We start from the raw sequence: 26,338 nt of genomic DNA, 5'->3' as shown, positions 1-26,338 counted from the left end.
CAAAGCCTTTACGCTTTTTGCATCAGAGCAAGACGGTTTTTGGAAGTGCCAAAGGGACTGCCCTGCGGAGGGCTAAGATCCTGAGAGGCTGTTTCAGGGACAGGGGCTGACACAATCTGCAAGAACGGCAGGCCAGAATTATTCGGAACTTCCAACCGAATATTCGGCGACCCCGATGGGAGGCTTTGCGTCCTCTGGCTTTTACTCCCAAGTGGCTGCCCTCCAACTACAATTTACACAGAGCCTCCCCAGACGCATTCATCTGGTTGCCGTCAGCCTTGGAAAGAGAGGCAAAGCGCACGAAAGGACAGCCATCCCAGTTTACTTTCAGCCCATTTGATGAAAACTGCCATTTGGTTTATGGGAAAAGGGGGGGGGGGGAGGATTTTAGAAACACCTGCTGGGATGGAGTCTGGATAACAGCCCCATGAAAGCCCTGTGCTTTACCATCAGCCATCCTCAGCTCTGATGCTAAAGCTCACCTTTACCATCAGAGCATCCTCATAGAAAATGCAGGCCTGGGTTGGCTGCAAAATGCTGTCTACAGAGAACAGCAGACAGACCTGTTGAGGGGTTCTTTGAGAAGAAGACTGCAGATTTATGCCCCGCCCTTCTCTCTGAATCAGAGTCTCAAGAGTGGCTGACAATCTCCTATATCTTCCTCCCCGACGACAGACACCCAGTGAGGTGGGTGGGGCTAAGAGAGCTCTCCCAGAAGCTGCCCTTTCAAGGGCAACCTCTGCCAGAGCTATGGCTGACCCAAGGCCATTCCAGCAGCTGGAAGTGAAGGAGTGGGGAATCAAACCCAGTTCTCCCATATAAGAGTCCGCACACTTAACTGGCTCTCTGTCTGTTCTTGGCCTGAACGGAGAAGAGAAATAACTCCAGAGCTGGGAGCTGCTTTGGCTCAGGGTGTTTCCCGGCATCCGGAAGAGACTCAGGTGGATAGCTGAGAGGATGCCCGCCTGGCCGATGAACCCCGTGAGCACCTGGGCATCCATATAGCGATAAAGCAGAATCTTTCATGGCCAGTAGTAAGATATGCCCCGGATCTCTGAAACAGCTTCTCTAGTGATTGGAAGATTAAAGCAGAATCGTGATTCTGCAAGACAAGATAGGAAAAGGAACCAGAGCAGGCTGCGGAGAAAGGCTGGGGGGAGGCAGGAGCTGGCAGGGGCGGCGGCAGCTATGAGCTCGCCTGGCTGTGGAGGGGGCGTGGTGGCGCTGCAAGTGGTTGGAGCTGCCTCTGGACCGCTCTGCTGTCCTGCTGAACCGCGGCACGCAGCGGGGCTCTCTTACCTCTCCCCCACCCCACCCCGTTCCATTGCAGGCCAGTCCAGTCAGGCGAAGGACAGACAGTTCAAGAGGAAGCAGCGTTGATCCCCTGGGCAGGCGGTGCGATGAGCAGAGTGGGGCAGAAGCCCACGAGGGCCTTCGGAAGCCGCAGAGGAAGCGGAAGTGGGCAAAGGAGGCGGACTGTTCTGCCCCGAACCCCTTCGCCCCTTGGCGAGAGAAGCTTCTGGGTCCAGGCCTCCTGTCTGCGAACTCCTCACTCCCCTCAGCCGAGGCCTGGAGAGCTGGCTCTTCGCCCTTCGTGGTCCTCACAGCGAGATGTCGGCCGTCACCTGCAGCGTTTGCCCGGCGATCCGTTTCCTGCCGCTGTGCCGCCCGGTGTCCCCCCGCCGGTATGGCTGGCTCCTCAGGCCTGCCGCCAGAGAAAGCAGAGAAATGGATTTAACGCACCCCCTGGTGTTGGTTCACTCTGCAATCCTCTCCCTCCCTCCACCTAGAATTTCTACCCTGCTTTGGGATGAGGACGCCAAGTAGGGTTGAGAGTCCCCCCACAGCCTCCACTAAGCGATGTCGTTGCACCGACAACATCGTGCCCCGGCCACTCTAGGAGCTTCCAGGAAAACTCTATGGTTTCCTCCGGACGCTCTAGCAATTTGGGTACCATAGAGTTTTCCCCTCCCAAATTGCTAGAGCATCCGGGAAAACCACAGAGTTTCCCTGGAAGTTCCTAGAGCAGCTGGCGTGTGACATTGCCAGCGCGATGACATCACTGTGAGTGACATCATAATGCCAGCGACTTCAGGGAAGGATCCCCCCCCACGGGCCCGATGTGGGCTGGTGGGTTGGAAACCCCCGGGGCAGGGGAATCCACGCCCGGCCTGGGAACTTGGCAGCCCTTGATGTTCACACGAATTTGTTCCCTCCCAATCTGACGTTCACTGGGTCTAAAGGAAACCCTTACTGGAGGAGGAAGGTTACCAGCTCTGTGCTAGGAAATGCCTCGGGATTTGGGAGTTGGGGTCTGGGGAGGGGAGGGACTTCAATGCTGTAGAAAGTCCACCTTCCACAGTAGCCACTTTCTCCAGGGAAACTGATCTCTGTTGCCTGGAGATCAACTGTAATCCCAGGAAGCCTCCAGCAATCACCTGTAGGTTAGGCAACCTTGCTGTAAGAGGTCAGGCCTCTTTTTAAGCTGCAAAGCAGATTGGGAGGCTGCCAACGAAAGCTTCTGAACCCTTTCGATTCCTGCAGGTTGCAGGTAGGGGACAGTCCCCTGCGGGTTCCCTGCAGTTTTGGGGGCTGTCCCTCAAACCCCCTCCCCTCCAGGCGCCTTCCAATATACCCTATTTTGCCATTGATTTCAACGGCCATAGGGTATAATGGGGCTGTATATTCGGAAATAGCCGCGTGGCTATTCCGAGTACCCATATTCAGAAATAAATGGTATTCTGAATTTTTTGGCCCTGTATATTTCCGAATCCGATTAATTCCTACTCCTACTCACAACCTGAGTTTGATCCTGGTGGAAGTTGGGTTCAAGTATCCGGCTCAAGGTTGACGAAGAAGACTAGATTTATACCCTGCCTTTCTCTCTGAATCAGTCTCAGAGCGGCTCACAATCTCCTTTATCTTCCTCCCCCACAACAGACACCCTGTGAGGTGGGTGGGGCTGAAAGAGCTCTTACAGCAGCTGCCCTTTCAAGGACAACCTCTGCCAGAGCTATGGCTGACCCAAGGCCATGCCAGCAGGTGCAAGTGGAGGAGTGGGGAATCCAACCCGGTTCTCCCAGATAAGAGAGCTATGGCTGACCCAAGGCCATGCCAGCAGGTGCAAGTGGAGGAGTGGGGAATCAAACCCAGTTCTCCCAGATAAGAGTCCGCGCACTTAACCACTACACCAAACTGACTCAATCTTCCATCCTTCTGAGGTTGGTAAAATGAGTCCCCAGCTTGCTGGGAGGAAAGCGTAGATGACTGGGGAAGGCAATAGCAAACCACCTCATAAAAAGTCTGCTGTGAAAATGTCGTGATGCAACGTCACCCCAGAGTTGGAAACGACTGGTGCTTGCACCTTTACCTTTTGAACATGAAGATATGAAGCTGCCTTCTACTGACTCAGACCCTGGGTCCATCAAAGTCAGTATTGTCTACTCAGACTGGCAGCAGCTCTCCAGGGTCACAAACTGAGGTTTTTCCCACCTACTTGCCTGGACCCTTTGGAGTTGGAGATGCCAGGGATCAAACCTGGGACCTTCTGCTTACCAAGCAGATGCTCTACCACTGAGCCACCGTGCCTCCTTTTAGTGTCTCATCTACTTGTGCCCTTAGGCCAGGAGGCCCCCAAGTCAAATCTCTGCTTGTTTACAAAGAAAGGGAAGAATGCTATGCCAGCTACATGGAGGAAAGGTAGGATAAAAACGTATGAAATAATGGCAAGTGAGACAAACGGACTAATCTGGACACTGACTGACTCTCCGCATTGTACAGGGCAAAACAGGAAGTTTGGGGGGGATCCTCATATTTTCGGCCAGGGTCTAGAAATGCAAACTAAATCTTTGGGCAGTGCAGAGGTTGTCCCAGAACTGGAAGAAGTTGGCTCATCCACTTCCCCCAACCCCATTTCCCCCTGGCTAGATCCAGCCCCTGCCTTCAACGTGGCGGTTACCTTGAGCCCCAATCTACAGCGGGCTCTCTTCGTTGAAGCTGGCGTCGCAGAAGAGGCGAGACGAGCGCTTGCCCGTCCGAGCAGTGAAAGGCACAGTCTTCAGCGCTGGGTGAAGAAGAGTTCCGAGAAAAGCAGGAGAAGCCAAGGAGGGCGAGAGGCAGAGGACAGGAGAGAGAAAAGGGAGAGCAGCCAGGAAATGAGGCGACACAGTGAACTAGAAAGCAGCCTCTACAGCGAGCCATCAGAGAGTGTCCAATGGCACAGATACATTACAAACCACAGATCTGCCCTGGCATTTCCCACAAAAGAATAAGATATTGGAGTTATATCTCACCCTCTCAGAGCAGCTCACAATCTCCTTTATCTTCTTCCCCCACAACAGACACCCTGTGAGGTAGGTGGGGCTGAGAGGGCTCTCCCAGAAGCTGCACTTTCAAGGACAACTCCTGCAAGAGCTATGGCTGACCCAAGGCCATTCCAGCAGGTGCAAGTGGAGGAGTGGGGAATCGAACCCAGTTCTGCCAGATAAGAGTCCACACACTTAACCACTACAACAAACTGGCTCTCTATTAGAGCTATGGCTGACCCAAGGCCATTCCAGCAGCTGCAAGTGGAGGAGTGGGGAATCAAACCCGGTTCTCCCAGATAAGAGTCCGTACACTTAACCACTTTCCTAAACTGGCTTTCTGGGTCTGGGTATTTTCGCCTGGTGCTGGTATGACTATTAGAATGGCTTAACGGCCACTCCATCTCTGCAGGGTTATCTCATTTTTGAGGTGAGAATCTAAATCTCCATTTGAATGCTTCATTGGGCATCCGGTCCCCAGAACAACGGTTAAGGAGACCAAATGGCAATTAATGCATATTTAAGCGTGTGGCACAGCTAAAGAGCACCACAGCAGGAGGAAAGTGGACTCTATTAGGAGGAGATTGCACCCCCCCCCCCCCAAAGCAGCTGGGAAAAGCAGGAGAGAGCAGGCCTGCGTGAAACAAGAGTGGAAATGAAGCAGGTGCCCCTAAAAGGCTGAAGCAGGGTGGCTGGACAGAGCGGAGCCTTGCCCAAGATCAAGCGAAGCTTCCCCAGTGTGGACCTCCAGTCTTTTTGAAGCTGTGGGCACAGCTGGAATCACGAGATGGGCTGCCAGCTGTGGGCACAGCTGGAATCACAAGATGGCTGCCAGCAACACAAGGGCAGCCACAAAATGAGGAGATTTTTATACCCCACTTTTCTCTACTTTAAGGCGTCTCAAAGTGGCTCTCCCCACAACAGGCACCTTGCCAGAGAGGTAGGTGGGGCTGCGAGAGAACTGGGGCTGGCCCAAGCTCACCCAGCTGGCTTCACGTGGAGGAGGAGTGGGGAATCAGACCCGGCTCTCTCCAGAGCAGAGTCTGCCACTCTTAACCAACGCAGCACATTGGCTCTCGCCCGGCTGTACCTTGGCTGGACATTCGTTTCAGCTACAAGACACCTCGAGCCAGACCTGCCCTCACCTGTAATGATGTCTTCGATGGCTCCGTCCTTCCCCTCGTAAATGATGGGCTCCTTCACCAGCTGCTTCTTCTTCAGTTCGGCTATGAGGTCCATCTGTTGCCGCTTGGCCTTGTGGGTGGGAGACTGCTGACGGCGAGAGAGAGGGACTACTTTGGTTATGTCTGCACCTCTTCATGTTCTGGCTGTGGGACTGCTCTCCTCACGCCTCAAGAGGGCAGCAGGTCCAAGAACTTGCCCACACAAGGGGGAAATTGCCCTGGTCACTTAATTTGTTGACCTTCCTCCCCAAGGGCCCAGGTCAGGAGAATAAAAATCTTCGGTTCTTTCCAACTACTACAGCTGATACGAGTCAAAGAAAACAGCTGTATTTAAAAACATTTTGCACTGTATTGCTAAAACCTTAGTAAACGACTACATTGAATGCAGGGTGACTTTAAAGGGGGGGGCAAGCTAGTGTCAAAGTCAAAGTATTTTATTGTTGTAGCCATAGGCCATAACAACCCAGCAACGCACCCCCCCCCCAAAGTATACACTTAACTTCCAAGTGCTTCGAGTCCACCCTAAATCAGATAGGCAAAAAAATTCCCTTCAGCACAGCTGCTGATACTTCTGTGTCCACCTTTAGCCTTCTTTTCCCTCCCTATGCAATTATCCTTGCCACCTCTTGCTAGTCTTGTCCGTACAAGCCTCCCATGTTAATACACCTCCGAAGTTCCCGCCAGGGGTGGGGGATCCCCCAGTTTGGCAGGCCCCCAACCAGCTGGCAGGGAGGAGGCTGCCGAGGGGGTGGGGATTCCCACCCCCCCAAAGAGCCTGTCGTCACTATGGCATTACCCGGAAGTGACGTATCGTGCTGGACACGTTGTGTGGGAGACTCTAGGAATTCGCTTGAAACTCTATGGTTTTGTGTGGGATGTTCTAGCAATTTGGAGAGGCCTCTATGGAACCATAGAGATTCAAGTGAATTCCTAGAGTGTCCTGCATGACATGCCTGGTGTGATACGTCGCTTCCGGGTGACATCACTGTGCCATGCACGCATGGCAAGAGACTTGGCCGACCCTACATGTTAAGAAAGATATCACAAGCATTTATTTATTCAAGCTGTTTATATGTCCGCTTTCTCACTGGGACTCCAGACCGATTACACCGAGTGAGTCAAGACAACCAAAAAAATGGGACATTCAATAAGCAACAATAGAGGATTTGGGATGTAAATCTAGCCAGAAGTCTAAAAAACCCCAGAACTGAAGCAAAGCCTAAGTGTTAATGAGGATTGCGCATTCAGGTCTACCTCCAGAAACACCTTATCAGTATTTTTCCAATACATTTCATCATTCCAAATGTATCCAGGGTTTTTCGGGAGAACTCGGGGGAGGGGGGGGGGAGCCTAGATATTTTTGGGGATTACTGGCAAACCTGTACAACAGCTGCAGGCTGGAACAGATTGCCCCCACTGCTCAGCTGTTTTGGGTTTCTTCCGCAGTCCCTTTAAACGCGGTGTTTAAAGGGACTGCAGAAGACAGCCCACAAAACAGCCGAGGGGGACACTCTTCCCTGCCAGCTCAACTGCGGTTCTTTTGGGCTGTTTGACCAACTGCCGAAGAGATCCCCAGCAAAGTCTTATGTGGAAAAGCCCTCTTGAATAATTCAGTTTTGTACGGTTGGCAGAAAGCCAGGAGAGGGGGAGCCCTCCTGGTGTCATCAGGCAGACCGCTCCTCAAGGTGGGGGCCACAACAGAGAAGGCACTTGTTGACTTTGCCCATTTGCAGGTTGGCACCTGCAGATGGCCTTGCTCATCCCCAGCGCTGACTCTGGTTGCCAACTGGATTTTTATAGCCGACACTGCCACTAGGCAAACTAGACAACTGCCTAGGGCGCTGGTCTTTGGGGGGCACTGAATTGGGTGCCTGTGTGGGACTTGGTGATGAGTGCATGGGGTGTGTGTGCCACAAGTTAGCTTTGCCTAGCGCGCCAGACAGCTTAGGGCCAGCCTTGCCCCTCAGAGGCATAACCGTTTCTACAGTTTGCATAGTTCCTAAGATAAAACCTTCTGGACGAGAAGAGCTCTGGAACCACCTAGGAACTGGAGGTGCAGCTCCGCCTTTGTCCTGCCTTTTGTCTGGCAACCCCAACACCTGGTCCGTGGACATATTTTTGCCCCTTCCTTCTAGCAGCTGACTTCTTCTTAGCAGAACGGCTATCGACCCCGTTGGATTGGCTCGTAAAATGGAATCCAACTGCCTAACAAAGACTCTCTTGATGCTGAGGGCGACTGAGAGCACAGGCCTCTGAGAAGGGGCGAGAGGAAACGAAGACAAACCTTTGGTGCCGACTGGTCCTCTTTCCTGTTGGAGTCCACTTCGTCCTCCTTGGCAGCTGCTTCCCGCTTCTTCCATAGCTGGAGGTCCTCTTCTGCTTTCTTTGGGGAGGGGGAGATGGGAGCGAGGAGGGGGGGGGAAAGACACTGAACCATCATCACAGGTCACAGAACTTTGCTGCAGATTTGTGTCTTGGTGTTGGCGGAAAATATATACATTTGAGGGAGAGGGAAGGGAGGTGAGTAAAGGATACACTCTGTTTTCTTTAAGGAGGGAAGAGCAGAAACTTTTGCAGATGCTATGTTGGGGAGGGACGGTGGCTCAGCGGTAGAGCATCTGCTTGGTAACCAGGAGGTCCCAAGTTCAATCCCCGGCATCTCCAACTAAAAAGGGTCCAGGAAAGAATACACCCTGTCTGTGCTTGGCCCTTTTTATGCTCTCCTCCCAGGTCCCACGCCTCTCTGTACTAATTTCTCTCCAAAACCTTGCCACCCAATCAGAGGGACAGAGGGGATCCTGGGAAATGTAGGTTTTCAGTTATAACTCTGAGGCGGGCAGTGTGATTACATCACTTCCGGGTGCCATCATTGCAGCGGGCATGCAAAGAAGATCCCTCACCTGGAGCCAGGTAAGATCTGGCAACCCTAACCCCTGCCATCACGAGTGCTTCCTTTTCTTAAAATGAGCATCACCTAGTGGCAAGGGTGGGATTCTAGCAGGAGCTCCTTTGCATATTAGACCGCATCCCCCTGATATAGCCAATCCTCCAAGAGCTTACAAGGCTCTTTCTTGTAAGCTCTTGGAGGATTGGCTGCATTAGGAGTGTGTGGCCTAATATGCAAAGGAACCCCTGCTAGAATTCTATCTCTGGACCCTGTACTAAGAGCCCTGTAAGCTCTTGGAGGATTGGCTACATCAGGGGTGTGTGGCCTAATATGCAAAGGAACCCCTGCTAGAATTCTATCTCTGGACCCTGTACTAAGAGCCCTGTAAGCTCTTGGGGGATTGGCTACATCAGGGGGTGTGGCCTAATATGCAAAGGAACCCCTGCTAGAATTCTATCTCTGGACCCTGTACGAAGAGCCCTGTAAGCTCTTGGAGGATTGGCTCCATCAGGGGTGTGTGGTCTAATATGCAAAGGAACCCCTGCTAGAATTCTATCTCTGGACCCTGTACGAAGAGCCCTGTAAGCTCTTGGAGGATTGGCTCCATCAGGGGTGTGTGGTCTAATATGCAAAGGAACCCCTGCTAGAATTCTATCTCTGGACCCTGTACTAAGAGCCCTGTAAGCTCTTGGAGGATTGGCTCCATCAGGGGTGTATGGCCTAATATGCAAAGGAGCTTCTGCTAGAAACCCACCCCTGTGCTGTCATTATGATATAAAAAGGGGTGGGGAGTATCAAGGGTCATTTTTATTAACGCTACAGAAGAATTATTATTTCATAACACCTTTATGGAGCTCAAAATGCTTTACCAGCGTAGTGTAGTGGTTAAAGTGTGGGACTATGATCTGGGGAATCCAGGTTCAAATCCCACCAGTGGCATGGGACGTCTGCCGGGTGGCCTTAAGGCAATCACACCCGCTCAGCCTCACCTACCTCACAGGGCTGTTGTGAGGGTAAAATGGAGGATAAGGGAAGGTGGGAAGCCACTCCGGGGTCTCACTTGGGGGAAAAGGTGGGATAGAAAAACAGCGTGAATAAACAAAGAATCCTCACAACAGCCCTGCAGAGCGGGGAATGGAGACAAAGAAAACAGCTTCTTCAGTCCCCCTTGTAAATCTGCAGCTCAGGATTTAACCAAAGGCTACCTGGCACACTCCAAGCTGCTGGACCACACCACACCACACCAGACGGAGGTCTCTCACCTTATAGGCCTTGACGAAGCGTATGAACGTCGGGAAGAACATGGCGGGAGGAGTAGTCTTGGGATTCTCCCCAAAGTACTCCACTGTGGACTCGTAGGCCTCCTGCAGGGGAAGAAGACATCTGCGCTCGAATACTATCAAGACACTCCCTTCGTTTGTGCTGCTGGCCCCGGAAGCTAGCCGACTCCAGCCTGTGAAATTTCTGGAGATTTGAGGGCAGTGCCTGCGGAGGGGATGGAGATCAGCGGGGAATGTGATGTCACTCTAGGGCTTCTCCGAGGCTCTATGGTACGCCACCTTCTAAAGTTTCCACATTTCCTGCTGATCGCCGTAGTCTGGAGAACTGTAATGTGCAAGGTACATTCAGCCTGGAGAGGAGATGACTGAGAGGTGACAGGATCACCAACTTCAAGTACTTGAAGGGCTGCCATCTAGAGGATGGTGTGGAATTGTTTCCTGTGGCCCCAGAAGGTCAGATCAAAACCAACGGTTTAAAATTAAATCAAAAGACTTTTTCAGCTCAATGTTAGGAAGAACTTCCTGACAGAGCGGTTGCTCAGTGGAAGAGGCTTCCTCGGGAGGTGGTGGGCTCTCCTTCCTAGAGGCTAGACGGCCATCTGACAGCAATACTGATTCTGTGAACTTAGGCAGATCATGAGGAGGGCAGGGGAAGGTACTTGTGAATTTCCTGCGTTGTGCCAGGGGGGTTGGATTAGATGACTTTGGAGGCCCCTTCCAACTCTATGATTCTAGGAGAATTCCAGGCCACCACTGAGAAGCTGTCAACCCTAATAACAGAATCTCAGCCCACAAATCTTTGGGAGACAACGGATTGTTGTCCAGGGAATAAAACGGTCCCCAGGAAAAGGTGGCTGGTCTTGTCTTAGGTCCCAAGCCCCTCTTTAGGCTTCCCATCCCGGATGTCTTTCCAGCCCCTCCTAGAGAGCAGACCTCTCTTCCTCTCCCCGTCCCTCACCTGGGCTGTTTTGCTGTCTGCCTGGAGCTTCTCCATCACCTCCGTGTTGGCCTTGAGGAAGTCCTTGAGCACAGCACTGTCGTCTTGGCGCATGAACTCTTTCCGGGTGAGCTCCATGCCCCGTTGCAGACCCCGCACGTCTTGCAGGACGCTGTCCAGTGACACTGCAGCGGGAGGAAAAGGTGAAGCAAAAGCAGCTTAGCTTGGCCCATGAGCTCCAGTCCTACCCCTCACCCCAGTCTCCCTTGAGGGAACTCAGAAGAAGCTTTGGGGAGGGCAGGGACAAGGGGGACAAGAGTCCAGGGACCCCCGTGGGTCAGGTGCTCAGGATCCCCAGCTTTCCCTTTATATCTCTGCAATGGAAAAGGCTCGATGCTTACGTCTGCAAAAGCTGGGAATTCAAGAGAACCTGGTACACATATTTATTATAATATTATATCAATAGAATATTTTAGTGCCAGATAAAAAAATATAAAGTCTCCTGTGACAGGGGCAGGAAATGCAGGGACTTTTTTGAGCAGGAACACAGAGGAATGCAGTTCCAGCTGGCTTGGTGCCAGGGAGTATGGCCTAATATGCAAATGAGTTCCTGTTGGGCTTTCCCCATGAAAAAGGCTGCGCGAAGTGATGGTGATGTCAGGGGTGTGGCCTAATATGCAAATGAGTTCCTGTTGGGCTTTCCCCATGAAAAAGGCTGCGCGAAACAATGGTGATGTCAGGGGTGTGGCCTAATATGCAAATGAGTTCCTGCTGGGCTTTTTCTACAAAAAAAAGGCCCCGAGGAAATGGTTGCTGAGGAGAGAATCTCAGGGAAAATGTGAGGAGTTTGGTCATGTCCTTCCTCTCCCTGGAGAATATGACGGACTTCTGACATCTCCCCCATCTGACGTCCTTGCCCCATGAAGCATCTGCACCTGCTTCTTTGTTTCAGGTGTGTAGAAATATATTTTAAGATATTTTTTCTGGCTGAGCACTTTTTGAGAGAGATGGATGGCTCTCTCCTTTCATTCAATGGGGCATATTATTCCCAGATAATTTAAGTCTCTGCTGTACTTAATTTATAGCGAACTTCGATACTCTGAATTGGTCCCTTGGCTGTGGAGTCTGTTTGATTCTATCCGCTCTCTTTATCTTGCCATTTATCCAATCGTAGTCTGCATGGTATAAATCATATTAAGTTTTTTAAAAATCCATTATTTAACATTCTCGTCTCTTTTCCTTCGCTGTTGCTTACCTAACGAACAATTATTACTCTATTTATGGTATCAAGAAGCCGAGTGATTTGTTTTATAATGTTTGGTTTGAATCCGGGTCATGGGGGGGCAAGGAGGTGTTATTTTCTCCTCTTCCTGCCTCCAGTCCCAACTGCTGGGGGCACCAATGGAATTCTGACCCGTCATGGTGGGTGCTGCACCAAAACAGCTGCAGCGGGAAGAAGTGTGGTGTAGTAGCTAACAGCAACGGACTCTAATCTAGAGAGCCGGGTTTGGTTCCCTACTCCACCTTCGTATGCAGTCAGTTGGGTGACCTTGGGTCAGTCACAGAAGTAGTAAAAGAAGGTTGCAGATTCATACCCCGCAGCCTTCTCTCTGAATCAGAGTCTCAGAGTGGCTCACAATCTCCTTTATCTCCTTCCCCCACGACAGACACCCTGTGAGGTGGGTGGGGCTGAGAGAGCTCTCACAGCAGCTGCCCATTCAAGGACAACTCCTAAGGGAGCTATGGCTGATCCAAGGCCATTCCAGCAGATGCAAGTGAAGGACTGGGGAATCAAACCTGGATCTCCCAGATAAGAGTCCACGCACTTAACCACTACACCAGACTGGCTCTCTATTAGAGCTATGGCTGACCCAAGGCCATTTCAGGAGCTGCAAGTGGAGAAGTGGAAAATTAAACCTGGTTCTCCCAGATAAGAGTCCACACACTTAACCACTACACCAGACTGGTTCTCTATTATAGCTATGGCTGACCCACGGCCATTCCAGCAGGTGCAAATGGAGGAGTGGGGAATCAAACCCGGTTCTCCCAGATAAGAGAGCTCTGGCTGACCCAAGGCCATTCCAGCAGGTGCAAATGGAGGAGTGGGGAATCAAACCCGGTTCTCCCAGATAAGAGAGCTCTGGCTGACCCAAGGCCATTCCAGCAGCTGCAAGTGGAGGAGTGGGGAATCAAACCCGGTTCTCCCAGATAAGAGAGCTCTGGCTGACCCAAGGCCATTCCAGCAGCTGCGAGTGGAGGAGTGGGGAATCAAACCCAGTTCTCCCAGATAAGAGTCCACGCACTTCACCATTGCACTAAACTGGCTCTCTCAGAACTCTCTCAAGCCCACCTCCCTCCCAAAAGGCACCTTGTCTGCGGAGGGAAAGGGAATGTAAGCCAATCCGAGACTCCTTAAGGTGGAGAAAAGTGGAGCGTAAAAACCTCCAGTTCTTTTAAATAATCTGCACAGCCAATCAAATCTTTGATAATTAGAAGGCTTGCTGGGCAAAAGCCATACCTGGCCTCCTCCCCCCACAATCCTAAAAACACTCAGCAGGCTCCATTAAAGATGCCAGGAGTTATCATGGCCCCTGCAGACGCCGCACTGGAAGAACTGCGGAAGAACTCTGCATTCCATCCTTCACCAGGAAGATGATTCACTACTCTCTCCCGCCCACAGCCAGCTGGCCGAGTACCTGCCCCAGCTTTATCCAAGAAGTGCAATTCATTGGAGAAGTTTACAAGCTCCGGGTATTTCTCCTGGATCACCCCCACGATGTAATGAAGCAACGTCTGCTTCCGGTCGGTTGACTTTATGTCCAGGAGCTACGGGGAGAGAGAGAGAGAGAACGTTAAGACTGGGGGAATCCCAGAGTCCCTCGCCCATCACCATGGAACTCCAGAGACACTATCCCCCGTAACATATCGTACCAGTCCCATCAAGCCCATTCTACATGGCACGGGTGGTTTTGTAGAAAAATAGGTGGTGGAGCTAATTAGTATAACTCATTAGCATATGCCGTCCCCCCCACCAGCCAAAAGCAACCCGATGCAAGAAAGGAGAGCCCCGGGCGAGTGAGGCCTGCTTCGGCTGGCTAGAGATACAGCCAGCCCAAGCAGGCCTCGCTCACCTGGGGCTCTCCTGGACTGCCCACTCCCACAGCCAAAAATCCAGCAAGCCACTGGCCACCCAAAATCACATAAGAAGTGGAGAAAGGGTGGTGTGGACTTCTCCAGGGGTTAATGAAGGCTGCTGGGGGCGTGGCAAAGCCCCTGGTGGCTGGCTGGCTGCCCGCTCTCCTCATCCAGGGATTGTTATGCAGCTGCACCTACTACTCAATGGACAAGATAGCTGGGGAGGAAGAGGGGGAACCCTCAGAAAGGTTCAGGAGCTGTGCTCCTGTGAGCTCCTGAGGAATTCCAGGCCCGCCCGGCAGCATCTCGGAAGCTGACCCCGGCTGCAGGAGAAGAGGGGAGGGGGCTTGCAGGTCCCGCAGCAAAGCAGAGCTTCAGAGATACCCATTGCTGTGATGCACAGCATCGAGCGCCGCTCCCCAGATTCGTATCACATTCAATTATTAATTATTCAGGTTATGAGCTCTTGGGGGACGACAGCACTTTTCAGGGGGGGGGGAACCACCCTGTGGTTAGCCGCCGTGAGCCCATGGGCTACAGCGGGGAAAAGATCAAATAAATCATAACAGCCTGTAACACTGTTCTCCGGCGACAGCGACTGTTTCCCACCAGCACGACTGCTGACACACAGGAGGACTGCAGGCACACAGCCAGTCAGCCCAGCAACATTCGTGCAGGGCAGGTGCAAGGTGCGTTGTCTCTCCAGCCCTCTCTGGCGCTGGGCTGCCACTCCTCGGACCCCCGAGTCAAATCCCCTGCAGCGCTGAGGCTTGGCTAGGAGGCGGTCAGCGATGTTCCCTCTAAGCTCCTGGAGCCTTCGTTAACGACGGAGGCCCAGGTAGCAACCCCTGCCAAATCTGCGGGAAAGATGGCAGAGCTTTCGAAGTCCAATTCCTGGCCAGACCATTCCCATTGCAGAGATGAACAAACTTCGGGGGATGGTCACAACGTTCCCCTGCCTCCCTGCTGGTCACCACTGATTTATGTATGTATTTACATTGTTTATAGCCCCCCCCCCACCTTTTCTCACTTGGATTCAAGGTGGGTCATGCAGCGTGAGTCAATGGGATCGACAATGCAATAGGGTTTGGGTTGCAGAGAGTCATACCAACTCCCCACTCGCCGCTCTCACACTCCTCTTCTCCGCGGGGCTTCTGTCAGAATTCGCACTACCTGCGCTGGGTCTGCAACCAGCTTCGCCTTTTTTACGCGGCAACCAGAAACTGGTTTTTAGAGGATCTTGTTTGCTGCACAAAAGAGGTGGAGCAAGTTGCAGCTCCGGGGCAGAGGGTGCGAAATCCGACAGGAAGTTCCACTGAGAAGAGGAAAGTAAGAGCTAGGTAAGGCTAACGGGAAATCGGCTGCAGTCTCATAGACAGGAGGGCCAAGGCTACTAAAGGTAGTCCCCCTGTGCAAGCACCAGTCGTTTCCGACTCTGGGGTGACGTTGCTTTCACAACGTTTTCACGGCAGACTTTTTACGGGATGTTTTTGTCAAGCATGATATTTCTGGTTATTGAATCAATATGTATTATTGAACTCTCTTTCTTCTTTCTCGCTTCCTGTCTGTGTAAGACTGCTCTTCAAAGCTCCGCCCCCCTTACCTAGTAACTCTAAAGGATTCAGAATATGCAAGTAACCTTGTCTTTGTAAGTAGATTGCCTCTCCCACCAGTTCCCATCCATATGTCTTATCAGTAAGCAAAGAATGTGTAGGAACTAAGAGATGTTGTAGTGACCAAATGGATAGTTGATAGTACCCGTTGAACCTTCTCTGCAATTCACATCTGTAAGTTATGCTTTTGAAGCTATCTGCTGGTGTGCCTTTGAAGTAGCCTTTAAGATTCCATACCGTGTGAAACTCTGTATCACTTCCAAGGTATCGTTCCTTGGAGCAAGTATTGGATTATCAATAAAACGAGTCTTTGAATTAAACAAAGCCTGATTATTCGAAATCCCGATGCTTGACAGTTTTGTCATTGCCTTCCCCAGTCAGCTACACTTCCCCCTCCCCCCCGCCCCCGCAAGCTGTATATTACAACCAAGGCCTTAACCTGAGCCCAATGACTTAGCCTGCAGGATGGAGGTAATGGTCATATCAAGGATGGACAGCCTACAGGATGGAGGTAATACCCTTGCTCCACAGAGCTCCCGATAAGAAGTCAGGCAACAGCATTCTGCATGAATGGACATTTCCACAATGATTTTGGAACCAGTGTACAATGCTGTAGTCTAGCCTTGATATGACCATGGCATGGATCCAAGTGGCCAGGTCAGCTGCAATGTCCCCTCTTAGCTGCAGAGTCTTGTGAGCTACTAGTAAAAGTTGTGAGCTCCTGGCATTAAAGTGGTGAGTTACTGCATCAATTATTGTGCTCTGAGGTAATCCTTCCTGAGCTAAGACAAAAATGTGTGAGCTGGAGGCTCAAAATCTGTGAGCTAGCTCATGCTAGCTCAGTTTAGAGGGAACACTGTATCAAGGGGAGGGGCCAATCTGGTCACTGCAGCCCCCCGTGGCTTCCCAAAGTGATGTGTTTGCGCAACTTGACTCCACTTACTGCATCAAGACTCTGCAACCGGAATCCGTAAGCCGCTCCCCGTTTGCTGCTGTTCAGGTAATTCCCAAATGCCAGGACGATCTGCAGAGAGACAGGCTGGTGGTCAGAATGGATTGTACTGCTTGCAGCCCACTAATGTGCCCAGAATGCAAAGAGGAAGAGAAGGAACAAACAGGGATGTGCGATTCAGTTGTTTAGTCTTCTACAGGTACAAGAGAGAAAACCCTTCAGAAGATGTATTTTCTTTCAGAACGGACACGAGAATGTCCAGTTGCTACCACTAAATGATACTGTAAAATTATTCTCTCCAAGAACTTTCTGAAGAGAAAGGTAAGTTTATCTGACACACCTGTCATGAAGTATACTACTGTGTGTAAAACAATAACAATGGATTGCTTTTTCGCATTGATATCAGTAACTGCTTTGCAGCAGAAGACAAACCAAAGAAGTGGGGATCCCCAGGGGTGGAATTCTAGCAGAAGCTCCTTTGCATATTAGGCCACTCCCCCCTGATGTAGCCCATCCTCCAAAAGCTTCTTGGGCTCTTTTTTGTAAGCTCTTTGAGGAGTGGCTACATCAGGGGTGTGCGGCCTAATATGCAAAGGAGCTCCTGCTAGAATTCCACCCCTGGGGATCAGCATTTGCTCTCAAAGTGTGAACAGCACTTGCCAGTGGCAAGAGAGCCTTCCTATTTCTCCCAAACTCAGCTGTTATGCACTCCTGGGATCAGGGCTTTTTTTTTTTAGCAGGAATGCAGTTACGGGGGTGTGGCCTTATATGCAAATGAGTTCCTGCTGGGTTTTTACTACCCCCCCCAAAGCCCCCGCTTACAAAGGAGCCTGCCCGCTGCCTCTCTGCCTGTCCTGACTGTGCCCCTTTCCTATCAGCCTTTGGTGAGGCACAGATGTTTCTGCACCCTCTCTGTGGTGAAGTAGGATTGGCTCATTCAGCATCTCCTGATGCAAAAAGGGGACAGGATGACCAGTTCTCAGAGAAGGTTGCAACTCGCATGTTGCATCTTTGCATGACTCACCGCTTTGGGCTCACCTGCTTCCGGTCAGGTGACACGCATAAATTGGTGACGGAAACATAAAGGGGCGGGATCCTTGAGGATAGGGCGTTCTGACTGTTAGAAACAAAGTGCTGAATATTCTTTTTTTCTAATGCATTTCAATTGTTATGTTATGTGGCTTACCTTGAATAAATGAATGAATGACCGTTAAACACAATCAGCCTTTTTCTGAGCTTAAGAGTGAATCCAGCTTGAATCCAGAAAAAGGAAAGCTTAGGCTATATGTTAATGTAGAAAACTGGCCATGCCGTCACTCCACAGACCTTCCGATTATTCAGGCATGACGTGGTGCAAAAGACTGGCCCTGATGCTGGTTGTTGACACCCACCATTGTTGGTCGGGGAACTCACCTCCAGAATCTGACGCAATTTGGTGGACGATTTCAGCGACATGGACCCAGCTATGATGGAATTCAATTGCTGCAGAAGGGAAAGAGGGGCGATTCTATCATCTAATCTCCCGTTTCCCCAACACCGTCTGTCCCCAATTCTATATCAGTTTTATAATTTGTTGCTGCCTTCCTGCCCTTTATTCCAGCACAGTTACAATAAAGTGAGCTCACAACAGTTGCATTTCAAAGCAACACTTAAACACACACACACACACACACAGAAATGGATAAACTGTCAGCCAGGTTGAAAGATGTCTCGTTTGGAGTACTGTGTGCAGTTCTGGTCGCCGCAACTCAAAAAGGATATTATAGCATTGGAGAAAGTCCAGAAAAGGGCAACTAGAATGATTAAAGGGTTGGAACATTTTCCCTATGAAGAAAGGTTGAAACGCTTGGGACTCTTTAGCTTGGAGAAACGTCGACTGCGGGGTGACATGATAGAGGTTTACAAGATAATGCATGGGATGGAGAAAGGAGAGAAAGAAGTCCTTTTCTCCCTTTCTCACAATACAAGAACTCGTGGGCATTCGATGAAATTGCTGAGTAGACAGGTTAAAACGGATAAAAGGAAGTCCTTCTTCACCCAAAGGGTGATTAACATGTGGAATTCACTGCCACGGGAGGTGGTGGCGGCCACAAGCATGGCCACCTTCAAGAGGGGTTTAGATAAAAATATGGAGCAGAGGTCCATCAGTGGCTATTAGCCACAAAAAAATTTTGCCACTGTGTGACACAGAGTGTTGGACTGGATGGGCCATTGGCCTGATCTAACATGGCTTCTCTTATGTTCTTATGTTCTTAATCTGTATGAAACCAAGAAAATATGGGAACCATTATATAGTTGGTTACGGTATATAATCTGAACTTCCAAAAATAAGGTAACAATGTGATTTATGATCAATATTGCCATGCAAAAATATATTCTTGTCTTAGTAGGAGCGTTAAGTGATATTTATGATTAATGAATTATAAGATGCAACTGCAGAAAAATGATAGAACCCATGCTGATTATGAACATATGGAATGAATAATGTATAAGTAGAAATATTGCAAAATCTTATTTCATTTATCCCAGCCTTCTCCCTTTCCCTTGTACCCCCCATTCCTATTCTACCTGAAAACCCAATAAAATCTTTAAAACAAACACACACGGAGCTCATTTCACCGTAAAGTGGGGAACTTAAACGACTAAGCGCCAGTTGGAAGTTCTCGCTTGGGGCCAGGCCTCAGATTCAGCAGGAGCTCACAGGAACGCAGCTCCTGAACCTTTCTGAGGGCTCCCCCTCTTCCTCCCCACCTACCTTGTCCATTGAATAGTAGGTGCAGCTGCATAACAATCCCTGGATTAGGAGAGCCGGCAGGCAGCCAGCCACCAGGGGCTTGGCCACACCCCCAGCAGCCCTATGAACCCCTGGAGAAGCCCGCGCCACCCTTTCTCCACTTCTTACGTGATTTTGGGTGGCTTGCTGGCTTTTTGACTGTCAGGGGGGAGGCAGCCAAGGAAAGCCCCAGGTGAGTGAGGCCTGCATGGAGTGCCTGGATCTCTAGCCAGCCCAAGCAGGCCTTACTCACCCGGGGCTCTCCTTTCTTGTGTCAGGTTGCTTTTGGCTGAGTTTGACATCCTTGTTCTAGAAGATGTTATTTGGCACTTGATGCCCATCTGCACACCTGCCCAGACAGTCCCCAGCCCAGGTGGCTCCATCCCTCTCTCGAGTTCTCCGCCCCTGACGCTTACTGGCATGAGGAGCTGCACGGTGTCCCCGAAGTTGCCCAGGAAGGTCATGATGTTCATGCGTTCCGCCAGGCGAGGGATCTTGCTGAACTTGATCATGAAGAGGTCCTCGTCCGAAAGATCCTCCAGGGGCCGCTGCTCTTTCTCATACTTGCGGATCAGGGTCAGCTCGTATTCTGTAGGCAGGAAGCGCATCAGCAGTTCCAGGAAATCAAGGTTCAGGGACTGGAGGTCGTAGCTGAGCAGGAAAGAAAACAAGCTGCCTTTAAGATGCTCGTTTTGTAAGAACACAAAGGCAAGGGTGGCTTAGGGCAGCGGTCCCCAATCTTTTTGGCACCAGGGACCAGTTTTGGGGAAGACAATTTTGCCACGGACCGGGAGGGTGGAATGATGGTTTTGGGATGATACAATTGTACACTTTATTTCTATTAGTTTGGTGTAGTGGTTAAGTGTGTGGACTCTTATCTGGGAGAACCGGGTTTGATTCCCCACTCCTCCACTTGCAGCTGCTGGAATGGCCTTGGGTCAGCCATAGCTCTCTTATCTGGGAGAACCGGGTTTGATTCCCCCCTCCTCCATTTGCAGCTGCTGGAATGGCCTTGGGTCAGCCAGAGCTCTCTTATCTGGGAGAACCGGGTTTGATTCCCCACTCCTCCACTTGCACCTGCTGGAATGGCCTTGGGTCAGCCAGAGCTCTCTTATCTGGGAGAACCGGGTTTGATTCCCCACTCCTCCACTTGCACCTGCTGGAATGGCCTTGGGTCAGCCAGAGCTCTCTTTTCTGGGAGAACCGGGTTTGATTCCCCCCTCTTCCACTTGCAGCTGCTGGAATGGCCTTGGGTCAGCCAGAGCTCTCTTATCTGGGAGAACCGGGTTTGATTCCCCACTCCACCACTTGCAGCTACTGGAATGGCCTTGGGTCAGCCAGAGCTCTCTTATCTGGGAGAACCGGGTTTGATTCCCCACTCCTCCACTTGCACTTGCTGGAATGGCCTTGGGTCAGCCAGAGCTCTGTGAATATCTTTTTGCCACATGCTTTTGTTTATTTGAAGTTCTATGTGCAAGCGTGGTCAAAACACCACTGACCTCTACATTACACTGTCTGGTTGTTTAAAATTTATGGTGTTTAAAATTTATAGTGGTTTTTTTTATTTACACATCTTCTGGGCATGGAGCAGGGGTCACTGGGGGTGTGGCCTAATAGGCAAAGGAGCTCCTGCTAGAATCCCACCGCTGGCTTTAGCCTTTTGAGCCAGAGAGACAGTTCTATTTCTCCGCATGCTGGCCGACCTCTTCCACTCAACGCCGCTGGGAAACTGAACCGAGGGAGAAGTCAGGCCACTCACGTCTGGATGGCCTTGCAGATCCCATCGATGGTGAGCCCTCCCTTGCGGAGTGTGATCGCCAAGTTCTTGGCCCGGTTGCACTCGATCAGTGTCACTTTGCTGGGTGCCTTCTGGGAGGCCTTGGCCTTCAAGCTGCTGATCTCCAAGCTGGGCCCTTGAGCCTTGGTCTTGAACTGCTCCTCAAATGCAGTCATGTCTAGCGCCTGCGTGGGGAAAGAGGCAACAACAAGCACAGCCGCATGGGCGGGAAGGAAAAGATGCTGGGGAAAGAGGGAGAAGGAGAGAACTCGGTCTGGACCACCATCGCCCCTACCTGAAGGACCTTCTCGTCGTTGAGCTCGTTGAAGACTGTCCCGTTGATCTGGTTGGGCTTCAGAGCCACCCAGTTGAAGGAGGGCATGCGGAACTTGGTCTGTATCGGCTTTTTGATTTTGACAGCTTCGAGGGAAAAGAAGGAAGACTTGTGAGAGTTTGTTCATAAAGGTAAAAGTAGTCCCCTGTGCAAGCACCAGTCGTTTCCGACTCGGGGGTGACGTCACATCACAGACTTTTGACGGGGTGGTTTGCCATTGCCTTCCCCAGTCATCTACACTTCCCCCGCCCCCCCCCCCCCCCCCCAGCAAGCTGGGTACTCATTTGACCCACCTCGGAAGGATGGAAGGCTGAGTTAACCTCGAGCCGGCTACCTGAACCCAGCTCCCACCAGGATTGAACTCAGGTCATGAGCAGAGCTTTGGACTGCAGTACTGCAAATTTACCACTCTGTGCCACAGGGCTCTTATAGCATAATATTAATAATAAATTTTTATTTATACCCCGCCTCCCCACCGAAGCAGGCTCAGGGTGGCTTACAGGACATGGTGGGTCACACCATGATATAACAATAAATACAACATAACCATTAAAATACATTTCCTAAAAACAGCGATTAGATTAAAATTTAAAATTTAAATTACAGTATAAATTAATGGTGCTACATTCTTAATATACATGTAAACATAGCTTATTGATGCGATGGTTCCATCTTAATATGCCAGCTGGAAAAGGACGGTTTTGCAAGCCCTACGGAACTGATTAAGGCATACCATAGAATTGCAGAATCATAGAATCATGGAGTTGGAAGGGACCTCCAGGGTCATCTAGTCCAACCCCCTGCACAAGGTAGGAAATTCACAAATACCTGCCCCTAATTCACAGGATCCTCATTGCTGTAAGATGGCCGTCTAGCCTCTGTTGAAAAACCTCCAAGGAAGGAGAGCCCACCACCTCCTCAGGAAGCCTGTTCCACTGAGGAACAGCCCTAACTGTCAGGAAGTTCTTCCTAATGTTGAGCTGGAAACTCTTGATTTAATTTCAACCCATTGGTTCTGGTCCTACCTTCTGGGGTCACAGAAAACAATTCCACACCCTCCTCTATATGACAGCCCTTCAAGTATTTGAAGATGGTGATCCTATCACCTCTCATCTTTTAGGGATTCTCCCCCCACCTCCATTCCTGGTCTTCTCTTTGACCGGAGCCCTTCCAGGGATTTTGGCACAGAGGGAGTGAGAGAGCCATGGCTGAGATCAACTGGGAGATGGATGAAGGCTCCAGGGGCAGCTTAGCAACAACAAGAGCCCTCAGACATCTGGATTCCACAGAGTGGCTCAGCCAATATGGCATGCTTGATACATATTGACTGGATCTGGATTGGAGAGATCAGGGCTTTTTTTGTAGCAGGAGCTCCTTTGCCTATTAGGCCACACCCCTCTGATGTAGCCAATCCTCCAAGAGCTTACAGGGCTCTTCTTGCAGGGCCTACTGGAAGCTCCAGGAGGACTGGCTACATCAAGGTGGTGTGGCCTAATATGCAAAGGAGTTCCTGCTTCTAAAAAAGCCCTGTCCTGACCTACCTAGAATGGGGTAATTCCCCCCCACCCACATGAGGAAGCACTGAATGCAGTCAGTTGGCTTTTCCCTATTCCAGATATCGTATGTGAGGCAGGGCCTACGCAAAACGTTTTGTTGCCCCAGCCAAAGGGGCAGCACAAACCCTGGAGAATTGGAAATGGGGACGGGGACATGCAAAACGACACAAAGTTTTAGCAACGTGTGCAATAAACATAAAGGTAAAGGTAATCCCTTGTGCAAGCACCAGTCGTTTTCGACTCTGGGGTGACATCGCATCACAACGTTTTCACAGCAGACTTTTTACGGGGTGATTTGGCATTGCCTTCCCCAGTCGTCCCCAGTTTCCCACAAGCAAGCTGGGGACTCATTTGACCGACCTCGGAAGGATGGAAGGCTGAGTCAACCTTGAGCCGGCTACCTGAACCCAGCTTCCGCCGAGATTGAACTCTAGTCGTGAGCAGAGAGCATGGATTGCAGTACTGCAGCTTTACCACTCTGCGCCTGATTTACTCCAAAGAGTTTTCCCCCTACAAAGTTGAACTGTGCGTGCCCTCCTAAGAATGGCTCATAAGTGCAACTCTTAAGTGCAACTCACCTGAACTAACAACAGGTAGGTTCACCCCTTCAACCACAGGCAGGGGTGGAGGAGGTGGCGGCACTGGGCCCCCTGCCGGAAGGAGGGGTGGTGGGGGTGGTGGAGGAGGGGGTGCAATTCCCCCAACAGGAAGTGGAGGAGCCGGTGGAGGTTCCCAAGCCCCAGGAAGGGGCGGAGGTGATGGAGGAGGAGCCAGACTGGCCAGTGGCGTGTGGGGGAGAACTGGGATGCTGGTGTATTTGACGCAAGGCAAGGGTGGGGGTGGTGGGATTTCCGGAGCTGCAGCTGGAACCGGGGACGGGAAAGGAAAATCTGGAAAGGAAAACGACACAAATGACCATTACCTCTCCGATCGAGCCAGTGGAGAACCTGTAATTCTCAAGGGCCTGGACCCTTCCAGGAGAGAAAGAATAAGAGAAAAGTAAATTCATAGGAAGTAAAATAAGCGGCTCTGTTTTGTATACAGAAATAATTTATTTGCAGTGACGAATAGACTGAAAAATCGTCAAAAACGTTCACAACTCTTTCTGGGCCGTACCATTTCACAATGCAGAAAAGGGGCTTCCCCATAGGGAAGCATTCTGATACGGAGGCCTTTTTCCGCACTGTGAAATCGTCCAAGTCTTCTGCTGATTCTTACGAGTGTATAACTGAATTATTTCAATGCAGGGAGCATTCGGAAATGTGATTCCCCCACTTGCTCCTTGAAACGGTAGAGCCCAGCAAGAGGTGGACCGCACGGAGAGCAGCCGCATGGGAGACGGCCAGAGAAGCCGCTGGAGGATACCTGTGCTGGTTGACGAAGGTGCCTCAATTATAATTGATGGGGTGGCCATGGTCTCCATGGTGACGGGGATGACCTCGACGCCCACAATGACGTCCCCGTCTGGTCCACGCAAAAGTCGGATCAGCCCTCTGTCTTCAAGCTCCTCCAGGTTGTGCTGCAAGGCCGGGGGTGGGGGGTGGTCTTTTGCCCCTGGAGACTGCTGCATTTGCAGCAAGGAGGGGCTCCGGGAACTGCTGGGTTGACCGCCTGGCTCCTTCTTGTTCTGTGAGGGACAACCACAAAAAAAGCCCCATGAGATCTGGGCTGCAGCACCGAACTCAGTTGCAGCAGATTCTGGGCTCTGAGCTCCGTTCAGGCTAGAAATTGTATTCTTTTATGTTTAAAAATAAAGTGTGAGAGTATCCAGACTCAGCCAAGTGCATGTTGGAGGTTTTATACCAGGGGTGTCAAACATGTGGCCAAATCAGCCCCCCCCCCGGAGGGCTCCTATCAGGCTCCTGAGCAACTGGCTGTCATTTGCTTCCTTCTCCCTCTCTCTTGCTTCCTTCTGCATCTCAGCTTGCTTTACCAGGCTAGCTCAATCGCACAAGAACTACAGAGCAAAACCTCTATTTTCTCCATTGGCTGAAGCGCCTCCCTTGGGAAGGAAGGGGGGGGGGCGAGGGATAGCTTGCTTTGCCAGGTTCTCTCGATCACACAGCAGAGCTACTGAGACAAGCCTCTCTTCCTTCTGTGGGCTGAGGCTCCCCCTTCCCCAGTCCCCTGGGGGAGGAAGGAAAGAGCTTCCTTTGCCCAGTTCCCTGAATCCCATGGGAGGAATACAAAGAAAACACCTTTATGACGGCTAATGTCTTAAGGTGTTTTTTTAAAAAATCTTTTGTGTTTGTCTGTGTCCTTTATAAAGTTTATATCTCTGCTATCTATCTAGTCATAAATAGGTACACACATGGCCTGCCCAAACCCAACATGGCTTGGTCCAACAAGGTCTCATTTATGTCAGATTTGGCCTTCATGAGTTCGACACCCCTGTTTTATACTGTGCCAAACTGAACATTACACTGTTTCTAGACCCCTCTCCTGTTGGGAAGACCAAACAAGAGATGGACTGACTCGATATAGGAAGCCATGGGACTCAGCAAGACCCAGGATGGACTCACCCGACCTGAGATAGACTGACTCAATAAAGGAGGAGGAGGAAGAAGATGATCATGATATTGGATTTATATCCTGCTTTATACTCTGAATCTCAGAGTCTCAGAGCGGTAACGATCTCCTTTACCTTCCCTCCCCCCCGCCACCAACAGACATCCTGTGAGGTGGGTGGGGCTGAGAGAGCTCTCCCAGAAGCTGCCCTTTCAAGGACAACTCCTGTGAGAGCTCTGGCTGACCCAAGGCCATTCCAGCAGCTGCAAGTGGAAGAGTGGGGAATCAAACCCAGTTCTGCTCTGTGGAGGAGCGGGTAATCAAAGTCTGCTGCAATGGGGAGGGCAGGATATAAATCCAATAAATCTATAAATCTAAATCTATAAATCTTTTGCTAGGTAAGAGTCCGTGCACTTAACCACTACACCAAACTGGCTCTCAGGAAGCCACGGGCCTCCGTTTGCAAGAGCTGAGCAAGGCTGTGGGATGTTTGGGAGGTAATTCATTCATAGGGTTGCCAATGAACATATGAAACTGCCTTATACTGAATCAGACCCTGGGTCCATCAAAGTCAGTATTGTCTTCTCAGACTGGCAGCGGCTCTCCAGGGCCTCAAGCTGAGGATTTTCACACCTACTTGCCTGGACCCTTTTTTGGAGATGCCGGGGATTGAACCTGGGACCTTCTGCTTCCCAAGCAGATGCTCTACCACTGAGCCACCGTCCCTCCCCAACATATGAAACTACCTTATACTGAATCAGACCCTTGGTCCATCAAAGTCATTCTTGTCTACTCAGACTGGCAGCGGCTCTCCAGGGTCTCAAGCGGAGGTTTTTACACCTATTTGCCTGGACCCTTTTTTGGAGATGCCGGGGATTGAACCTGGGACCTCCTGCTTCCCAAGCAGATGCTCTGCCACTGAGCCACAGCCCCATTCATGGCTCTCCAGGGTCTCAAGCGGAGGTTTTTCACACCTATTTGCCTGGACCCTTTTTAGTGGGAGATGCCAGGGATTGAACCTGGGACCTTCTGCTTACCAAGCAGATGCTCTACCACTAAGCCACCGTCCCTCCCCATTAAGTCAGAAGTGACTTGAGA

At 50.9% G+C, this 26,338-nt stretch overlaps 1 protein-coding gene across 2 annotated transcripts in view; it reads right to left on the bottom strand.

Moving 5' to 3' along the window:
* Positions 1–1,532: 1,532 nt before the first annotated feature.
* FMNL1 (formin like 1) overlaps positions 1,533–26,338 on the bottom strand; it is a 136,126-nt gene continuing 111,320 nt past the window's right edge. For both annotated transcript variants that reach the window (XM_060256017.1, XM_060256018.1), the window contains 13 exons: positions 24,098–24,359; positions 23,311–23,622; positions 21,138–21,262; positions 20,825–21,027; positions 19,482–19,716; positions 17,706–17,774; positions 16,284–16,364; positions 13,289–13,418; positions 10,614–10,777; positions 9,638–9,739; positions 7,773–7,871; positions 5,450–5,573; positions 1,533–1,705 (listed from right to left, as the gene is read on the bottom strand). In XM_060256017.1, coding sequence (XP_060112000.1) covers positions 1,602–1,705; positions 5,450–5,573; positions 7,773–7,871; positions 9,638–9,739; positions 10,614–10,777; positions 13,289–13,418; positions 16,284–16,364; positions 17,706–17,774; positions 19,482–19,716; positions 20,825–21,027; positions 21,138–21,262; positions 23,311–23,622; positions 24,098–24,359 — 2,010 coding nt within the window. In that variant the 3' untranslated portion in view covers positions 1,533–1,601. The remainder of the gene's footprint in view (positions 1,706–5,449; positions 5,574–7,772; positions 7,872–9,637; positions 9,740–10,613; positions 10,778–13,288; positions 13,419–16,283; positions 16,365–17,705; positions 17,775–19,481; positions 19,717–20,824; positions 21,028–21,137; positions 21,263–23,310; positions 23,623–24,097; positions 24,360–26,338) is intronic.

Source organism: Heteronotia binoei, chromosome 15, assembly GCF_032191835.1.
Source record: "Heteronotia binoei isolate CCM8104 ecotype False Entrance Well chromosome 15, APGP_CSIRO_Hbin_v1, whole genome shotgun sequence".
NCBI classification, from domain to species: Eukaryota; Metazoa; Chordata; class Lepidosauria; order Squamata; family Gekkonidae; genus Heteronotia; species Heteronotia binoei.
This window is presented reverse-complemented; position numbering and strand designations above follow the sequence as displayed.